General features: G+C 43.0%; 1 protein-coding gene across 5 annotated transcripts in view; it reads left to right on the top strand.

Annotated features, from left to right (window-relative positions):
* The window catches only part of LOC122539812 (oxysterol-binding protein-related protein 6-like), a 96463-nt gene that overhangs the window by 37397 nt on the left and 40349 nt on the right, over window positions 1-18717 (top strand). For all 5 annotated transcript variants that reach the window (XM_087977794.1, XM_043674876.2, XM_087977792.1 and 2 more), the window contains 8 exons: window positions 563-685; window positions 3266-3319; window positions 3423-3536; window positions 5683-5853; window positions 7302-7434; window positions 9003-9106; window positions 13238-13321; window positions 17026-17176. In XM_087977794.1, the coding sequence (XP_087833920.1) occupies window positions 584-685; window positions 3266-3319; window positions 3423-3536; window positions 5683-5853; window positions 7302-7434; window positions 9003-9106; window positions 13238-13321; window positions 17026-17176 (913 nt within the window). In that variant the 5' untranslated portion in view covers window positions 563-583. The remainder of the gene's footprint in view (window positions 1-562; window positions 686-3265; window positions 3320-3422; window positions 3537-5682; window positions 5854-7301; window positions 7435-9002; window positions 9107-13237; window positions 13322-17025; window positions 17177-18717) is intronic.

Genomic DNA, 18717 nt, shown 5'->3' with positions numbered 1-18717 from the left:
GGTGCGAACACGATGGGTAGAATGGCCCACTTCCGCAATGTAGCGATTCTATGATGATTCAGTGGGATGTACCTTTCTTTATCTCCAGTGTTAGGGTAGGACTGAGCAGCAGATAAATGGTTCTGTTCAGAATGGGAAGGTTTTACTGTTGGACTTGGGGTGATACCAGTGTTTGGGTGTGTGTGCAGCAATGAAGAATGTTAGTAACTGCTCAGCCAGGGGAACATCACAGCAGTAGCTGCAGGCCCATTAGGAAAGCCTGCCTGCATTTGTTAGTGTTCACTTTCCACAGCATTGTTTATATAGCAGATAATTACCAGCTTGTTTAAATTCCTGTGTCATTGAAACATTCTCGGAAACTAGTTTGTTGGTTTAAATTTCAGCCCAGTAAACACTGCCAATCTTGATTGATTTTTTTTTTTGTTTTATTCAGTTGATGAAGAAATTCTTGAAATAGGAGGAAATGAAGCAGTCGAGGCTTTCAGGCGGGTTAGGGAAATGTACCAAAAGTAACATGCCAACCATTGTCTCCCACCAACTATTGTTTTCTCTTCTGGCTCAGAACTCTGAGAACTGGGAGGTGATGGAGGAGCCACTGGGTAACAGTCGTGCATCTCTGGATCTAGAGAGGCAAGAAGGATACCTGCTGAAGAAGAGGAAATGGCCTCTGAAAGGCTGGCATAAGGTTTGTGTCAATGTTTTTCTTCCAAAGGGTTTTCTGCTAAACTCTTTAGTCCTCATCTACCTACTTCAGGTTTTAAAATTTGAGCTGTTCTCACACTCTCGTCACTAGGTTATGTTCTTGCTCTCGTCAGTAAGACTATGATTTCTGGTCAGTCTCCAATGTTCTGCTCCCATAAACGTGAGGTCGTCCAAAAATCTGCTTTCCATGTTGATACTCACAGTAAGTCTTCATCACCTCTGAGCTCACTGGCACCCAGTTAATCAATGTGCCAAGTTTATAAAACTCATCCTTAACTTTGACTCCTTTCCTGTGTTCCTTCACCTCCACAGTTCTCAGATATTTGCACGCATCTCACGCTGATGCCTTGAACATTTTGATTTTAGTTGTTACACCATTTGGTGATCATGCCTTCAGGGGCCTAAAGCGCTTAACTGGAATTCCCTCCCTCCACATCTCTACCCCTTGTTCCTCTTTTTAAGACACTCCTTAGAACCAACCTCTTTGACAAAGCTTTGGATTAGCAACTCTAAAATTTGACACCAGGCCATGTAAGAAAATATTAATGTCACTCCTGCAAAATGCCTTAGAGCATTTTATTACGGTAACATTGCTATAGGTGCATGCAGTGACAGTAGTAACCTGGGCTCGAGGTTTCTCTAATGCTAGTGATAGCAAAGCAATACTGAAGGGATTATTTTTTTGGTGGAATTTCTCTTCCAGCCTTTTTCATCAGTTCATTGTAGTATGGTTCTTTAATATTGCAGATGGGGATCAGTCAAACTCCTGGGAGAGTAGTTACAAGTGAACATCTGTGATGGGTTTTGCTTTGAATCTACCAAATGCAAATTAGACTGCATCACTTTAGCCAATGAGCTGCCCCTATCCCCCTTCTCCTGTGCACTGTTATTTTACATTTTAATTTTCTTTTTGTAAAATCCTGCTGTTCAGGATATCTTTAGCAATCAGAAAAGAAGCTCATTGAGAAACAGACTCTTCATTGTGGCTCTTCAGTCCAACCAGTCTGTGCTGGACATAATCCCAAACTAAACTAATCCTGCCAACTTGGCCCATCTCTCTCCAAACATTTCTTTTTCATGTACTTATCTAAATATCTCTCAACTGTTTTAACTGTAACAGTATCCACCACTTCTTGTGAAGTTAATTTCACACACAACCCACTCTGTGTTTTTAAAAAATATATGCCCCCATGTCTTTTTTTTTAAATCTTCTCTGGCCTTCAATATGTGCCCTAGTCTTAATCCTCCACCCGAGGGAAAAGACACCTGCCATTCACCTTGTCTGTACCCCTCGTGATTTTATAAATTTCTATAAGTTTCTACACACTAGTGAAAGAGAAGTCCCAGCCTATTCAGCCTCTCCATATAACTCACTCACTTTTGGGGAGTTGTGAACTGTACTGAAGAGGATCTTCCTTCCGCCTCTATGCCATGCACACTGATTGAAGGTCACACAGGCAGACTGATTGATTCAATCAATGACCAATGTACTGCATTGTGAAGCGAGACCGGGAAATATCCAGCTTTTATCTCTAAGTTGGCTGTCTTCAGCTGGACCAAGAGCTGGAGTTGAATGTGACTAATTAGGACCAGGAGTAGGATCACTGGAGCCCTCCTGTCTGCTTCACTCTCTAATATGCTCATGGTTAATCTCTCTCTGGGTTTAATTCCTTTCTGCCCTTTCCACGCATTCCTTGATTCCTGTAAATCGAGTCAGAGATGTACAGCACAGAAACAGACCCTTCAGTCCAACTTGTCTGTGCTGACCAGATGTCTTGACCTAATCTAGTCCCATTTGCCAGCATTTGGCCCATATTCTCTCAACCCTTCCATTCCTATTTATATACCCATCCAGATGAATTTGCTGTAATTGTACCAGCCTCCACCACTTCCTCTGGCAGCTCACTCCATACGTGCACCACACTGTGCGGAAAAAGTTGTTCCTTAGGTCCCTTTATATATCTTTCCCTCTCACCCTAAACCTATGCTCTCTAGTTCTGGACTCCCCCACCTCAGGGAAAAGACCTTGTCCATTTACCCTATCTCGTCCGCAGTCCTCTGGATCTAGAGAGTTCTGTAAATGAACTCCTTTGAGTGAAGTAAAATTCCTCGATAATCAACAACATATCCAACGTCTGTGCCCAAATGTTTCAAATTTCCCCAAGCAATGTGTCAATTTCTCAGCATCCATCCTATCGAAATGCTTCAGAATCCTAAATGTTGCTATAATTAGTCTCTGTGCTCCTGCAGTAAAGGAGCTGGGGTCCTATCTCGGGCAAGTATGGAGGGAAGAAGTGGGATGCCCAGGAGAAATTAGTTTGTGAATCCTGCTGAACGTGACATGAGTGAGACTAAGGTTGGGTTTGGCTATGATGCATCCCACAGTGCAATAGCTGATCATTTGCTGATTGTCTAGTTGCACAATGTTCAAGTGGGTGAGATGTATGGATGGCTGAAATTATTTGTGAGGCAATACTCCGCTAAGAGTTACCCCCTTTGGTCAAGAAAATCGGAATAAAAAAGTTTGTGTATATTAGCAGTTTTCTTTTCTTGCCTTTTTCAGAGGTATTTTATCTTGGAAAAGGGCATTCTTAAGTATGCCAAGACTCAGCAAGATGTAAGTGACTCTTCATTTGTGTGATTGCTACAGTGGAATTCATCTGAAATAACTTAGAACCGTGTAGGCATCTATATCCATAACTCTCTTGTTAACGTCACAGATACTGAGAGGGAAACTCCGTGGCTCGATCAACATTGGGCTCTCCGTGATGTCCATCAACAAGAAATCCAAACGCATTGACTTAGATGCAGAGGAGAACCTCTATCATCTAAAGGTAAATAATAATTGTTTTAAATTGCTAAGGCTCTGTGTGTACATAAACTTGTTGGAATTTGAAAGGTTTTGTCTTAGTATTTATACTTGGAACGTGAGCATTGCTGACAAGGCCATCATTCGTTTCACTCTCCTTGAGCAGAGACTTTCCTGATATTCCTGTTAAATTGGACTTTGACCCTACCGCACAGACTTTTTATAAGGGTGTAAGCATTGGCATTTAAAATTTTTTTTTTTCCAGAATGTTGACATTGCAGGCTAGGCCAGGATTCATTGCTTATCTGTAATTGTTCACAGGGCAGTTAAGAATAAATGACATTGGAGTTGATCTTGAATCACATGCAGGTCAGATAGGGTAAGGATGGTAGATTTCCTTCTCAGAAGATATAGTGAACCAGCTGGGATTTTACTCCAGTTGAAAATCATTACATATTCACCATTGAGATCAACTTTAATAAAAATCTATAATAAATTTCTGTGGTGGGATTCAAATTGTCTCTCCGACAATAGCCAGGTGTTCTGGATCGTTAGCCCATTGACATTATCACTACACCACTGTTTCCTCTTTTATCATTTAGTTTTAAAACCTGTCCCACTAACCACTTGAATCCCCTTTCATTGGGAACAGTTTCTCTAACTATCATATCAAAGACAGTTGAAAGTTGCCTGTCATCAGCCTAAGAGTGAAGGAAATAATGCTCAGGTACCAAGTAAGTAAACCCGGACAAAAATTGAATGAAAATGTATGAAATTTGAAAGCAGATGAAATGAAAAATAAAAGTGCCTACGGTGCAACTTTTTCCTTGCCCTTATGACCAGAAGGATACATCGAAAATCAAAAAGGTTATTGTAAACTATTTTAAAACCTCCACCTTGAACATTGAGTTCTGTTCTGGACCACCAAGTTTCAAGAGGAATACCAAAGTTTTGGAGTGGTACAGGAGAGATTCACCAGATTGGTACCAATGATGAGAGACTTTGATTACATAGAGAGACTGAAGAAGCTGGGGCTGCTTTTCTGAGCAGTGAAGGTTGCAAGGAGGTTCTGTAGAAACGTTCAGAATCATTAAAGGTTTTGGGAGCGGAAACCAGGAGAAACTACTTCCAGCGACCGAATAGTTAGTGTCTGAAAGATTGAGATTTGAGGTCATTGGCAAAAGTACAGGAGTCAATCTTATACACACCCTTTACACAGGCAGACACCATAAAATAGGTTAAGGACAAAGAGGACAAATTGGAACGACAGTTCAGTAGTCTTTGTTCCCACGTTCTGTTGTTGAAATGATCCTATGACAATGCTGTTGGCCAACATGTTGTTTCAATTTTGTCTTTCTCCAGGTGCTTCCGCCAGTTGGTAAGAGACACCAAGTGGTGGTTCTCTTAAAGTCTTTAACTGATGAGTCAATGTCATAGTTTATAGCAACTGTTTCACAAAAGATAAAACTGTTTCCTTTATGGTTTAAAGTGAGGTTTGACTGCAGAGAATAGAAAGACTACTCGCAAACTGGGGAAGTACTGAACAGTTCTCTCTCTGTAACTTGTTCCCAGCTCCCAATTGTTCAGTTACCTGAGAACCAATCACACAATTGTTGGCAAGCAAATAAAAGTCTGTCATTGATAACTGGTCACTAGTCCATAGACCAATCGACTTGTTGCTAGCAACCCATCTGCTCTTGATCATCCACAAACCACCTTCAATTACTGCTTGTTCAGAGAGTTGTTTACACAACGTTTGAGGGGGGTGTCTGGTTATTTACTTTCAAAACTGCAGCCACTTGTTCAAACAATTCTTTTTGTTTAAAAATGGCTCTTTCTCATTTTGTTCCATAATCTTTAACAGCACAAAAATAAAACAGCATTATTACAACAATCCGATCTGTATAAACTATGACCTATAAGTGGAAGTAAGGGTGACTCAGTGGAGCGATTACAGTACTTGGTGTATAGCTATATTTGACTCGCTGTGTAGCTTTCTGTATTTGTTCAGTAGCAGTGATGGAGTTTCCTTGAGGAAGCCCAAAGGAGCAAAGCAGCTGGGTTTTTAATTCTTGTGTTATACCCCTCGAGTGAACCTTGAGTTATCAACGAACTCTCAGGGGTGGGAGTAATGAAACTAATAAACGTGATATTGTTTTATGTTGTTGCAGGTAAAATCTCAGGAGGTCTTCAGTACCTGGGTGTCCAAACTCTGCTATCACCGACTGTTCCAGAAAGGTGACCCCATTAAACTTCCATACGGAGCGAACGGATTTAACTTTTCCATCTCTCCGACAGCAGAATTCCTGTCAGCCAGTACTGTTTTACCTCTGTGCAGCAAGGTACGTCATTGCCATGTAGCGGTATATCCATTTCCATGGGAAGGTCATCTTCCATTTCTCATTTTGGACTCGTTCCTAGAGCTCAATCGTAGCCTAATGTGGAAATCCTGCTCTGGGACGTGCTTTTCTGAAACACCTGAAGACTAAAGACACCTGGATTGGCTTGTGCTGGTTTTGGGGATGGAGGGAGGGGAGAGAATGTGTTCGACTGGGGGAAGAGAGGTCAGTCTGAGGGACCAAGAAACTCCACCCTCTCCTTTCTTAATGGTGCTCAGCTAAGACCAGCTTTCTCTCACATAGCCTGTGCACAAAATAAAATGGAAACTTTGTTGTAAACAGTTTGTTTTGTAAGAAGCAGGCCATTTGAGCCACCTGCTGCTCCATTCAGCAGAAATAATTTCTGTACCGTTTAAAAGATTCCTTCAAACCCATATCGTGACTAAGCCTTTACATGCTTCTGTCCACCCCCACCCCTCCCCCGCCTTGACACCTAAGTTCCAACTTAATATTTAATTTCTGTCTGAATTCAAAACTTCAGCTGTTTCTGCTAGATTTGAGCACGATCCCCGGCTAAGCTTGTTCACTGTTTTGTAAATTTGCTAACAAATATGACTTAGAGGTGCTGGTGTTGGACTGGGGTGGACAAACTTGAAACAAAGATATGAGTTACCTTTTGCTGTGTCAGACAATAGTTAACCAACCTCACTTAAAAGGAAAATTAATGTTATCAAAAAACTGTTTGACTTACAACATTACAGCATTACAATTGATGTTGGAAACATTAATTCCGACATTACAATTGATGTAGCAGCCGAAGTTTTAAAGGAGCATTGGAACTTCCCAAGATTGTAAAAAATGCTTTATAGAACGCAGAACTCTGCTTGATCCGGACCTCTACTGCCATCTTAAACAGTCACTTCCCTCCATTGTTGATGCAGAAGCAGCAGCAGCGTGTGCCATCCACAAGGTGCACTATGGCAATATCGTCTTGCCCCACAACCTTGAGGGACAAGGGCAGCAGCAGATAAATGGGAGCATCACCAGCTGAGAGATCTCCTCCAGGTCTCTCACTGTGCTGATTTGGAGTGGACTGCTGTTCTTTCACTGTTGCTGGATAAAAGTCCTGGAAATCCCTTCCTAACAGCTCTGTACTGACTTGATGCACTGCAACAGGTCAAAATCACAGCTTACTGCCTCCTCAAGGCAATTGGGTTTCGACAATGTGTACTCCAGCTTTCTCCCATCACTGCCAGAATGCTGCTATCTCACACTTCACCTGGGTGAGGCGCCAGGAAGCTAACAACACAACTAGTTCAACGTTTCTCAATCGTATGATTGTGTTAGTATCTGAGCTGGTGATGCAGCCCAGTTATTTAAAAGATAAAAGTCTTTTCTGTTGTCAGTGCTCTGTTTCTGTGGAGCCAATATCATCTTAATTAATTGTTTAGGCGCAGAAGAGTGGCTCCTTCAGTGGAGATTTGTTTAAAGACGACAATCAGCTTCCTTCAGTCCCTGTAACTGGACAGGCAGTGACGGCACCGTGGTTACAGCAGTCTGAAGAATGGGATCAGTGTGCTAAAGGTAATTTTGTGTGCGTAGCGTGTCTCTTGGAATGAGGATGGCGCTTGGCTCTGGCAATAACGTGTGTGGCATCTTTTTCATGTGGGAAGCTGTTGTGCTGCAGCTATCACAAACTGGCTGACCAGGAAACTGTGCCACTTTCCAGGGGTTTATTGGAATGACTGAGAGCTTGATCATCCATCCACTCACTGCCACATAATGAACGTACTGTGGCCATCCAGCTCTGAGTGGAGAACCTGGAGTTTCTGGCCCACAGGACCTCCAGTTTTCTTTGACATCAGCCTGTTCATACGTCCAATGTTCTTTTGTAGATGATCTATGTTGTAATTGGCAGCAGATATCTCGGGATATCTCTTCAGACTAAATCAATTCTGCATCTTTTTTGGAATTGATTCCTAAAGAGGAACAGCGATTAGTTCATAAGCTCTGAGAAAATGCTTTTTCCTCATTCAGTGCCCCTCAATCAGTGCATTAAGCTCTCAGCTATAACTGAATGTGTTAAGTATGAGCTGGTCTCTTGCAGAAACAGAATGGGTTCAGTTCCCTTCACTTCGTCTCTGCCCATGTTTGTTTATTGGACAGTGTACTCATGGTGAGCATAGGCATTAGAACAGAGAACAATACAGTGCGGAACAGGCCCTTCGGCTCTCGATGTTGCGCTGACCTGTGAACTAATCTCAGCCCATCCCCCTACATTATCCCATCATCATCCATATGCTTATCCAAGGACTGTGTTTAAATGCCCCAAATATGACTGAGTTAACTACATTCGCAGGCAGGGCATTCCACGCCCTTACCACGTTCCTGAGTAAAGAACCTGCCTCTAAGTTCTGTCTTAAATCTGTCACCCCTCAACTTGTGGCTATGCCCCCCTCATACAGGCAGATGTCATCATCCGAGGCAAAAGACTCTCACTGTCCACCCTATCTAACCGTCTGATGCAATCAAATAACCTACTGATTTCAGCTGGACTCGTTCGAGAAGATTGACAATAAGTGTATTTATATCACAACTTAAATGTAATTAAACAGTTGGCTGGTTCTTCCCATGAGTGTTAGGAGGCATTTCAGTCACTGTATGAGGCATTGTTTGGGCAGGTGACCAGAAGAGCTAAGATTGGCCTTAGAGGAGAGAGAGAGGCAGTGATATGAATGGAAATTTCAGAGCCTTGGAGCCTGGTCACCTGCTACATACCAGTGACAGTGATTTAAAATTGGGAATGTTCAAGGAACAGAACTGGATGAGTGCAGGACACCTGAGTCCTGGGGCTAGTGATAACATGGTGTGAGGACTTGAAAATGAGGATTAAACCACTTAAGACGAATGCCAGCGCTCTCAAAAACCTACTTGAGAGTCATTTAGTGTCTTCGGGGGGGGGGGCAGAAGTCAGTCAGAGGTGAAAGGAAAAGCCAAAGTAAAGCATTTATCCATCCAATATCAGATCTCAAAGTGGGAACAAGAAAGAACATTTTTGATCCCTTGGGCTTTCAACATGAGTCTTTGGGGACAAGTGCTCATACACAGCGTATTCACCTTGTTTACAAATCTTGTGTTCTGAAACCTTTTAGATCTTGGTGAATGTCAATCCAATCTGGGAGAGTTGAATAAACTCCTGCAGAGGCTGGAGGTGGTGGACCGAGTTCACTCAGCACCCATCATTGGTGATGCTCAGGTATGACACTAATGACATTGCACAGATATGAGCCTCTGAAAGTTGAGTCTCACTTGCCTGCACCCTGGTTCACTGGATACATCCAGCGTGTGATTGGTAGGTTGTGGCACATGTTGGGGGTGAAGCCAGTGCTTGAAGGGTTGGGTTGTTTAGGTGGGTTGGTTGAAAGTTTGAGAGTTCTGTCCGTCGACTTGGTTTCACCTCTGTCTGCTCTCAATGTGCTCAGTGCCATCCCGAATGACCCTCCTGTTTTTGTCACTCTCCACTCGGAGTTCTGCGAGTCGGTGGATCAGGGCAGACCACATCAGGTGAAAGGTGGCTAGGTATTGCTGGATAAACCAACATCTGTTGTCCATCCTTTATTGCCAAGCCTGTGGGAAAGTGATAGGGAGTTGCTTTCTTGGGCTTGTGCCGCCCAGTCAGCAGTGCCCACATTTCATGAATGAATTTTTTTTTGGTGTAGAGAATACAAGGGAGAGAGCAGTTACTCTTATGAATGAGGTATTGTGTTGTGCTGTGGTGTCGGTATCTGTGAGTAAGGAGCCAAAGATTGGATATGTGTGAAAAATTGCAATCGCATTTAAAAATGGAAACTTAAATATTGAATGGTTTGACTCTAATAACTGACAGGGAAAGCAAAAGTATGGAGTTGATGTTCACGTGCAGTAATTATTTAAACACTTTTTTAAAAAGCCATTAGTTTTGAGCAGTTTAGTTTATGGACATTTTGTGTTTTCAATGCAAGGAATATGCTTCCCTCAGCAGTAACAGATGTAAAAACCATAATCTGGGTGAAAGATTTGAGTTTCTTTCAAACATAAAGACAGGAAGGTTCTAGGTCCCAGCCTGTATAGAGTAAGCTGATCTCCAGAATTGATTTAATTGAATGGCAGAGCAGGTTTGAGGGTTCTTATGCAAACATGCTAAATTTACCTGTGTCCCAGGCACAGGAGGGATAATTAACCAGTGATTCCTCTTCTAATCACTCAATGAAGGGTTCAGAAAAGATTTACAAGGATGTTGCCAGGGTTGGAGGATTTGAGCTATAAGGAGAGGCTGAACAGGCTGGGGCTGTTTTCCCTGGAGCGTCGGAGGCTGAGGGGTGACCTTATAGAGGTTTACAAAATCATGAGGGGCATGGATAGGATAAATAGACAAGGTCCTTTCCCTGGGGTGGGAGAGTCCAGAATTAGAGGGCATAGATTTAGGGTGAGAGGGGAAAGATATATAAGAGACGTAATGGGCAACTTTTTCACACAAACGGTGCTATGCTTGTGGAATGAGCTGCCAGAGAAAGTGGTGGAGGCTGGTACAATTGCAATATTTGAAGGGGTTGAACTCCAGAAGGTTGTAAACTACCTAGTTTTGAAGATGAGATGTTCCACCAGTTTGCAGAGGATATATTTGCAGACATTATAAACCGACCGACTCCCACAGCTACCTAGACTACACCTCCTCCCACCCTGCCCCGTGTAAAAACGCCATCCCATATTCCCAATTCCTTCGTCTCTGCCGCATCTGCTCCCAGGAGGACCAGTTCCAATACCGTACAACCCAGATGCCCTCCTTCTTCAAAGATCGCAATTTCCCCCCAGATGTGGTCGACGATACTCTCCACCGCATCTCCTCTACTTCCCGCTCCTCCGCCCTTGAGCCCCGCCCCTCCAATCGCCACCAGGACAGAACCCCACTGGTCCTCACCTACCACCCCACCAACCTCCACATACATTGTATCATCCGTCGTCATTTCTGCCACCTCCAAACAGACTCCACCACCAGGGATATATTTCTCTCCCCTCCCCTATCAGCGTTCCGAAAAGACCACTCCCTCCGTGACTCCCGCATCAGGTCCACACCCCCCACCAACTCCACCTCCACTCCCGGGACCTTCCCCTGCAACTGCAAGAAATGCAAAACTTGCGCCCACACCTCTACCCTTACTTCCCTCCAAGGCCCCAAGGGATCCTTCCATATCTGCCACAAATTCACCTGCACCTCCACACACGTCATTTACTGCATCCGCTGCAGCCTCCTCTATATTGGGGAGACAGGCCGCCTACTTGCGGAACATTTCAGAGAACACCTCTGGGACACCCGGACTGACCAACCCAATCACCCCGTGGCTCAACACTTCAACTCTCCCTCCCACTCCACCAAGGACATGCAGGTCCTTGGACCCCTCCATCGCCAGATCAAAGCAACTCAATGGCTGGAGGAAGAGCACCTCATCTTCTGCCTAGGAACCTTCCAACCACAAGGGATGAACTCTTATTTCTCCAGTTTCCTAATTTCCCCTTTCTTCCCCCCCCCCCCCCAACTTGTCTCCGTCCCAACCCTCAAACTCAGCACCACCTTCCTAACCTGCAATCTTCTTCTTCCTGACCTCTCCGCCCCCACCCCCACTCCGGCCTATCACCCTCACCTTAACCTCTTTCCACCTATCGCATTTCCAATGCCCCTCCCCAAAATCCCTCCTCCCTACCTTTTATCTTGGCCTGCTGGACACACTTTCCTCATTCCTGAAGAAGGGCTCATGCCCAAAATGTCGATTCTCCTGCTCTTTGGATGCTGCCTGACCTGCTGCGCTTTTCCAGCAACACATTTTCAGCTCTGATCTGCAGTCCTCACTTTCTCCTTGAAGACACTGGACAAGGGGAGGACTGGAACTGTGGTGCCTGCCACAGTCAGTCTGCTGAAACTCTGTTTGAAAAGGACTGGCTGTTCAGCTGAGATAGCAAAGATCTGCTGGCAGCAGTGAGTGAGCACATCAGAACGAGTCAGGTGCAATAGGAATGGAGGACAGAAGGTCACCATAAAACCAGTGTTGATGAAAAGGAACTGGAGTAATTTATTTTAATGATTTGTTTATGGGATGTGGGTGTCATTGGCTGGGCCAGCATTTACATGACGTTCGAAAGAAAAGCTGTGGCAATATTATGAAACCAGTGTGAGGAAATCTATTCTTATTTTGTCTGCATCAGAAGAAGGCAGTAGATGTTAAGACTGAAGATGCAGCAACTCACTTCAATCATAAATTCAGGTTAGTTATGGTTATAAATTATTTAAACCAGAAAAGAGGGATTTTAAATTTGGCTATTGTATGAAACAACAGGGCTGGGATTAATTGCATTAAAATTAAAAGCAGATAGCTTGTTTGTAATCCAGTGCTCCAATTATAATTGATCATCAAGGGAGCACTTATCTCTGAGAATTATTACTTGCTTTTCTTCCTGAGAGAAAGATAGAGAGGAATCTTTTGTTAGTGTGCTGATAGTTTGACAGCAAACCTGTGGGAAATTTTACTACGTTTTTCTAAATCAGTTTAAAGGGAACTTAAAATTTAAATGGATTGTTTTGGACAGTTTTAAGGATTGATATAGCACAGAAAAGATCAATGTCTGCTCTACCTGAACTGGTTACATACAATAAAATATGGGGCTAGGAAGTGGTGGAAGTTTTGCAGTAAAATCGTTTCGGTGAATTGTAGACAATTGTAGACTCCTGTCGAGTGGAAAAGTGGAAGCAACTTCGGAAGGAAATGGTGTAAATGGTGCAAGGTTTTTGCAACTTAGAGATTGCTAAAACCCTGCTTCCCACCAGCTCGGAGTCTTTTAGACCAGTACGACCCCCTGGCTCTGTCATGGAACCCAAGAACAAACCAGAGGATAACTGGCTTCTGAACACTGCAAAACCATTCCTTCCTTGAAAGTATTTGTATTCACTGATATTTAGCAAATTAAATACTAGGGTGTGATTCCTCCTATATTTAAAATAAAACAGTATTCCTTTAAGGAAAGGGGTGAGAGTGGGGGGTAGCGGGTGGAAGGAACCAAAATAGAACTTTATTTCTAAGATGACACCATGTTTTAGGAATCCCATCTGTGACAGGGTATGGTTAACACCACTACTTGATTTTCTTTTTTCTCATGATTTGCAACGTTTGGCATAGTGTAACAAATTAAGCTGAGACACTAATTGTTCACTTCAGTCACTGTTCCCAAAATTAATATGTAATGGAATTCCCGAACTGAGCACCATTTTTTTCCATTTCAAACCATTGTTCTAGTTTATGACAATCTGCTGCATTTGCTATTTTCAAAATGGTATCTTTTGCTTTTTGAATTGCCTCAGGGTTTCCTCACTGACAAACCAAAGAAAGAGAAACGTTCCTCCAAAATATGGTGCACCCAAAGTTTTGCAAAAGATGAGACAAAGGTAATGTTTGATTTGCATTTCTACCTGTGGAAAGTCTTCCAACTTTCATTAGTCTGGTGTTCCCTCGTTTTAGCAGCAGGTTTTGCTCAGTCTGTAAGTTAATGCAGAAGAGCGCAACTTTATGCTGGAGCAGTTGTGACTTGAGCCCAGGTGTTCTGGTCAAGAGGTAGGGACACTATCACTGTGCCAATGAGCCCTAGTGTTCCCAGCAGCATCAATAATCAATATCATTTAAGTTCATGATCTTTTGGGCTTGGAGTGGAGCAAAATTGAAAATTGTCATCCCTGATAAAGGGCTTATGCCCGAAACGTCAATTCTCCTGTCCTCAGATGCTGCCTGACCTGCTGTGCTTTTCCAGCACTACACCCTCAACCCAAAATGGGAAAGAGTCCAGCTCCAAACCAGAGATGCTCATAACTGGTGAGGTCAAGTCTCTCCTTTTTGAGTGAAAAAATAACTTTTCATCTTGGTCCTAAATGATCACATTCTTTACTCTGAGATTATGTACTTCTACCCCTGCTGCCACCCCCCCCCCACCAACTGCATGCTCTCAATTCCCCAGCAAGGGGAATTAGCCTGTCTGTTTGACCTGTCAAACCTCTTCAGAATGTTTGTTTCAAATTAGATCACATTTCGTTCTTCTAACCTCCAGAGAATATCAGCCCAGGTTCCTCGGCGCCTCGATCTTTTCCAAGTAGAAGCAAGCCTTGACACAAGATTAAATATTGACTGCGACGTTGAGAATACCCTGATTACCTTCCAAAGGTTTCGCTGGGTCTTTTGCATTAATATTAAAAGTACAACCAGACCATAGGAGAAAGTGAGGACTGCAGATGCTGGAGATCAGTCAAAAAGTGTGGTGCTGGAAAAGTATAGCCGGTTAGGCAGCATCTGAGGGGCAGGAGAGTCTGTTTCGAGCATAAGCTCTTCACCAGGAAGACCATAGTTTATTGCCTGAGTTGAAAAGTGGCACCTGCATCACTGTAGCACTCCCTCCGTACTACTCCGTGCTACATTTCCCTGGATTTTGTGTTCCAGTCTTGAGTGGCACTTGAACCCACAACCCTTTTTGGATCGGGGATGAGTACATCCCCACCCAGCCAAAACAAGACCAACAAGCATAAAATCCAGTCCCAATGTTCATGTGTGACTTTGCATCTGAAGGATCTTTTGATTGAAGGCACTCCCTCAGCACTGCACTAGAGTTACCATGGGTATTATATGCTCAGTATCTGGAGGCATTCCATTTGAACCTCTGCCTTCAGAAAAAGGAGGAAAACTGGGGTAGTTCACTGTTTTTCTTTGGTCGCTGATCTTGTGTGCAACGCATAGGATTCAATTTAAAAAATAAGTAATTCCAAATCAAAGAGAAGTTTGAAATCGTTAGCTGAAAAGATGGATTTTTTTCTTCTCATCAGTGCCTAACTTAAAATCATTACAAATCTACACTGACTCAACTCCTTGAGTCATGTTTTGAATACATTTAAGTTCAGAATATTGCATTATTTCCAAGGCATTGTAGGATGGAATCAGCCCCATGTGATATTTCAAATGTGTCCTTTTGAGATTTCCCAGCTATTGCTGGAATTAATCTATTTACTTTGTCTTTTTTATGGCCTTTATTAAAATACAAAGCAAAATAATTTATGCAGACGATGAGACACTGGCTCTCTGTTTGATTGCAACCCCCATGTTTGAACTTGAGGCAAGGAATGATCATCTGAATATAATCTCTCACAATGGCTGCTTTATGCTGATTGCCATAATGTGAAACTCCCATGATGCTTAACCTATAGAACTGTTCTTTGTGAAATGTTCTTTTTAAATGAAGAGTTCAGCAGTAAAATGTCAGCCAATATGACTCAAGCGGTGATACTTAAGCTGCAGGTTAAAGGGTTACTGGTTCAACCCTATCCATTAACGAGTATATAATGTGCACTCACACTTTGAGTGCAGAGGGAGCCATCTTTCTGATAGGCCTACTCTGATAGGCGCAGCAGGTCAGGCAACATCCAAGGAGCAGGAGAATTGACGTTTTGGGCATAAACCTTTCTTCAGGAAGAGCTTATGCCCGAAACGTTGATTCTCCTGCTCCTTGGATGCTGCTTGACCTGCTGTGCTTTTCCAGCAACACATTTTTCAGCTCTGATCCCCAGCATCTGCAGTCCTCACTTTCTCTTACTCTGATAGGCCTCTTTCTGAAGTCCAGCTTAGCAGGGTAGGTGAACATAAATGATGTTAGGGAAGTATTTTGAGGGAGAATTGGGGGAATTTTCCAGATTCTTCTCATCAACATTTCCAGGCTTCACCTCTAACTTTTGAACAGATAATCTGGCCTAGATAATCTAGGTGTTTGCAGGACCTTGCTCCTGGCAGAACTAGCCCCTGTGTTTATCAACGTCATGAGAGTAGCTAGGATTTTAGATGTAACTCACTGAATGTGAAGTGTGATTGAAAGATTCAAGGTTGTTTAAAACTTCTGTGCAAGTATTGATTTTTATTTTAACAGAATTTGCTGCCTCAATGTGGGATTGTGGGGGAGTGGGGAAGATACTGGTCTAAGGACAATATCACCAGAGTAATAATCTACAACCTTCTGCTTTGAGGAATGGGTTCAGTTACTATAATGATCGGTGGCAGAATGTGAACTTAATAAATAAATCTGCAGTTGAAAGTTAGGCTCAATAATGAGCATATCATCAATTGCTGTAAAATAGTAAGTTTTGAGAAGATTTGTAGCTCAGGTTGAGGTTTTGGATGTAGGTTTGCTCACTGAGCTTGAAGGTTCATTTACAGACATTTCGTCACCCTACTAGGTAACATCTTCAGTGGTAACTTTTGCCAATCTGCCACCATCTCCCTTAAACTGTAAGCACCTGAAAGGCCAGGCTAGATGGCCAACCTGGGTTTTGAATGTTTAGGAACAATTTGCTGCAATACTCCTGAATTAGAGATGTTGAGGAATGAGACATGGTGCATGAGGGTTTTCCATTGACTCCTGAGATGTGAGCTCACCTGTGCTTCAGGTGAAAACGGGATTGGACCAGTTGTGATGTGAATAGATACTGGACTCCCTTTGGCAGATTAGTAATTAAGAGTCACCACCTTCAGGAGAGAAAATTGGAGTGGGGTTGGAAGCATGTAGCAATGCAAACTGACTTCCAACGTGCAAGAAAGCTGTTGATTCTGGTCAAGGTCCAATCCAATTAAAGTCTCTGTTTTGTAGAGAAATTGTGTAAAGCCTCAGAAACTTGGGATTGGACTTGTTGCATGCTGCTGTTGGCAGTCGAGACTTGGTTATTGTTTTGTATGATCTGCCAGCAATTTTAATAAAGCACTAGTGGCCTATTACCAAGCTGAGTGAGAGGCATAAAAAGCTAACAGGAGGATGGAAACTGTGCCTGCAGGTTTAACAGAGAAATATTTTATGTAGAGAACAACAGACTTAATAACCAATTGATTTCATTATGATTGGTGTTATGGGGTGACGGGGAGAGAATGGTTTCTTAACATCCAGGCTCTGCATTGGAAAGTGCAGATTCTACATTCCATGTTCTATAGGTTACTGTACGGGACAGTTCTATTTCCTGAGCAGAATGTTACTGTTCATCAGCCACTTCTCCAGGCTGGCAGGTCGGATTTTATTTTTTCATTTTTCTGAATGATGACTGACTCTTTGTTTTAACAATATTTTTCACTCTAGACCTCCTCTGATGTTATGCGTTCTGCAAAGTTGCATGTCTCCACACCCAGTTTGCCTGACTGCCTGGACTGGAAAAGTGTCTCTGTCCCCATGACGATAAAAGAAGATTATTTTCAGCTACAGCAGGATTTCTGTTCTGTATCGCAGAAAGGTAACAGTGAGGGAGCCCCACACAGGTTAGCCCTTAGGGAGGGTACAGCGCAGATTCATCTGTGTGTTGCTGAGATTTAAATTGATTTGAGTTGTGGAAATACAGTATGCTCTTCAATTTAAGGAGTTGAAGAATAATTGATGTACTGCATTCAAAATAATTAAGGGTTTTGATACAGATAAACTATATTTGCATTGGTAGGGGAAAACCAGAACTTGGGAGCGTAATTGTCAAGTCAACAGTGTTAACCATTGATGGGAAAGTCAGGAATTAGTTCATACTTAGTAGTGGAAATAGAGGGAGAGGAACAGGAGTAGGCCATTCAGCCCCTCGAGCCTGTTCCACCACCCAATAACCGATCTGTGCCCTAACTCCATTTTGGTGTGTTTATATACTTGGATTAACAAAAAATTATCTACCACAGATTTAAAATTAACAACTGATCCAGCATCCAATGCTGATTGTGGAAGAGATGTTCCAAACTTCTATCACCCTTTGTGTGCCTCCTAACATCTCTCCTGGATGATTTTGATTACATTCCCTACAGTGTGGAAACAGGCCCTTTTTGGCCCAACAAGTCCACACTGACCCTCTGAAGAGTAACCCAACCAGAACCATTTCCCTCTGACTAATGTGCCTAAACTATGGGCAATTTAGCATGGCCAATCCACCTAACCTGCACATCCATGGATTGTGGGAGGAAACCGGAGCACCCAGAGAAAGCCCACACGGACACGAGGAGAATGTGTAAAGTCCACACCAACAGTCATCTGAGGCTGGAATTGAACCTGTGTCCTGGTGCTGAGAGGTGGCAGTGCTAACTATTGAGCCACCGTACTGCCCTATCTGGCCCTAATTCTCAGACAATCTGGAAGTCTTTTCCCCCAAAAGACAGTTGAAACACTCAAGGCTGGCATTGGGTATACAATGTGTTTTTTATTAAAGGGTGTGTGTAATAGAAGCAGGTAAATTGAAGTGAAGTATAGATGGACTGCGATCTAGCTGAATTGTGGAAAAAGCTTGAACAGTTTGAGCTAACTGATGTTTCTGTTACAAAGTGCTGTCCTTTGCTGATGCAAAATGCAAACTCCGTTGAGTTGGGAATGGGGTAGCCGCAGGACTGTGTCTTTTTTTTTAGCAGCCCAGTGTGGCTGTTGGAATACTTGTTGACGTCAACAAGGTGTTGTAACTGTTTGATGTCTTCAGTGTGTGACAACTTGCATCATAAATATATAAGACTCAGCAGCCTTGCTTCCTGATCTCTCAATTCTGGCTCAGACTTCTGTCTTGGCCACTTACTGGTTATAAATGACCGTGCCAGCATGCCCACTCAATAATGCTGGGAGTTAGCACAATGCAGCTGCAGACTCTGCTTTGTTAAGCACGTTCCTTTCCTCTCTTTCTCCACAGAGGATAGTCCAGAGCAGACTGTGCCATCATGGAGATAGTTGCAGTTCTCTGGTTTCAGTGTATCTAGGCATTTGCTGGGATAGTGTTTTTTTTTTTGTTCAGGTTGCTGTTTAGACACTGTGTGGTTTGCG

The sequence above is a fragment of the Chiloscyllium plagiosum genome, unplaced genomic scaffold (assembly GCF_037043375.1).
Source record: "Chiloscyllium plagiosum isolate Xiang-an unplaced genomic scaffold, Cpla_swu_hap1 HiC_scaffold_32, whole genome shotgun sequence".
Classification (NCBI taxonomy): domain Eukaryota; kingdom Metazoa; phylum Chordata; class Chondrichthyes; order Orectolobiformes; family Hemiscylliidae; genus Chiloscyllium; species Chiloscyllium plagiosum.
The sequence above is the reverse complement of the archived record's forward strand: the minus strand, read 5'-3'. Positions and strand labels throughout refer to the sequence as shown.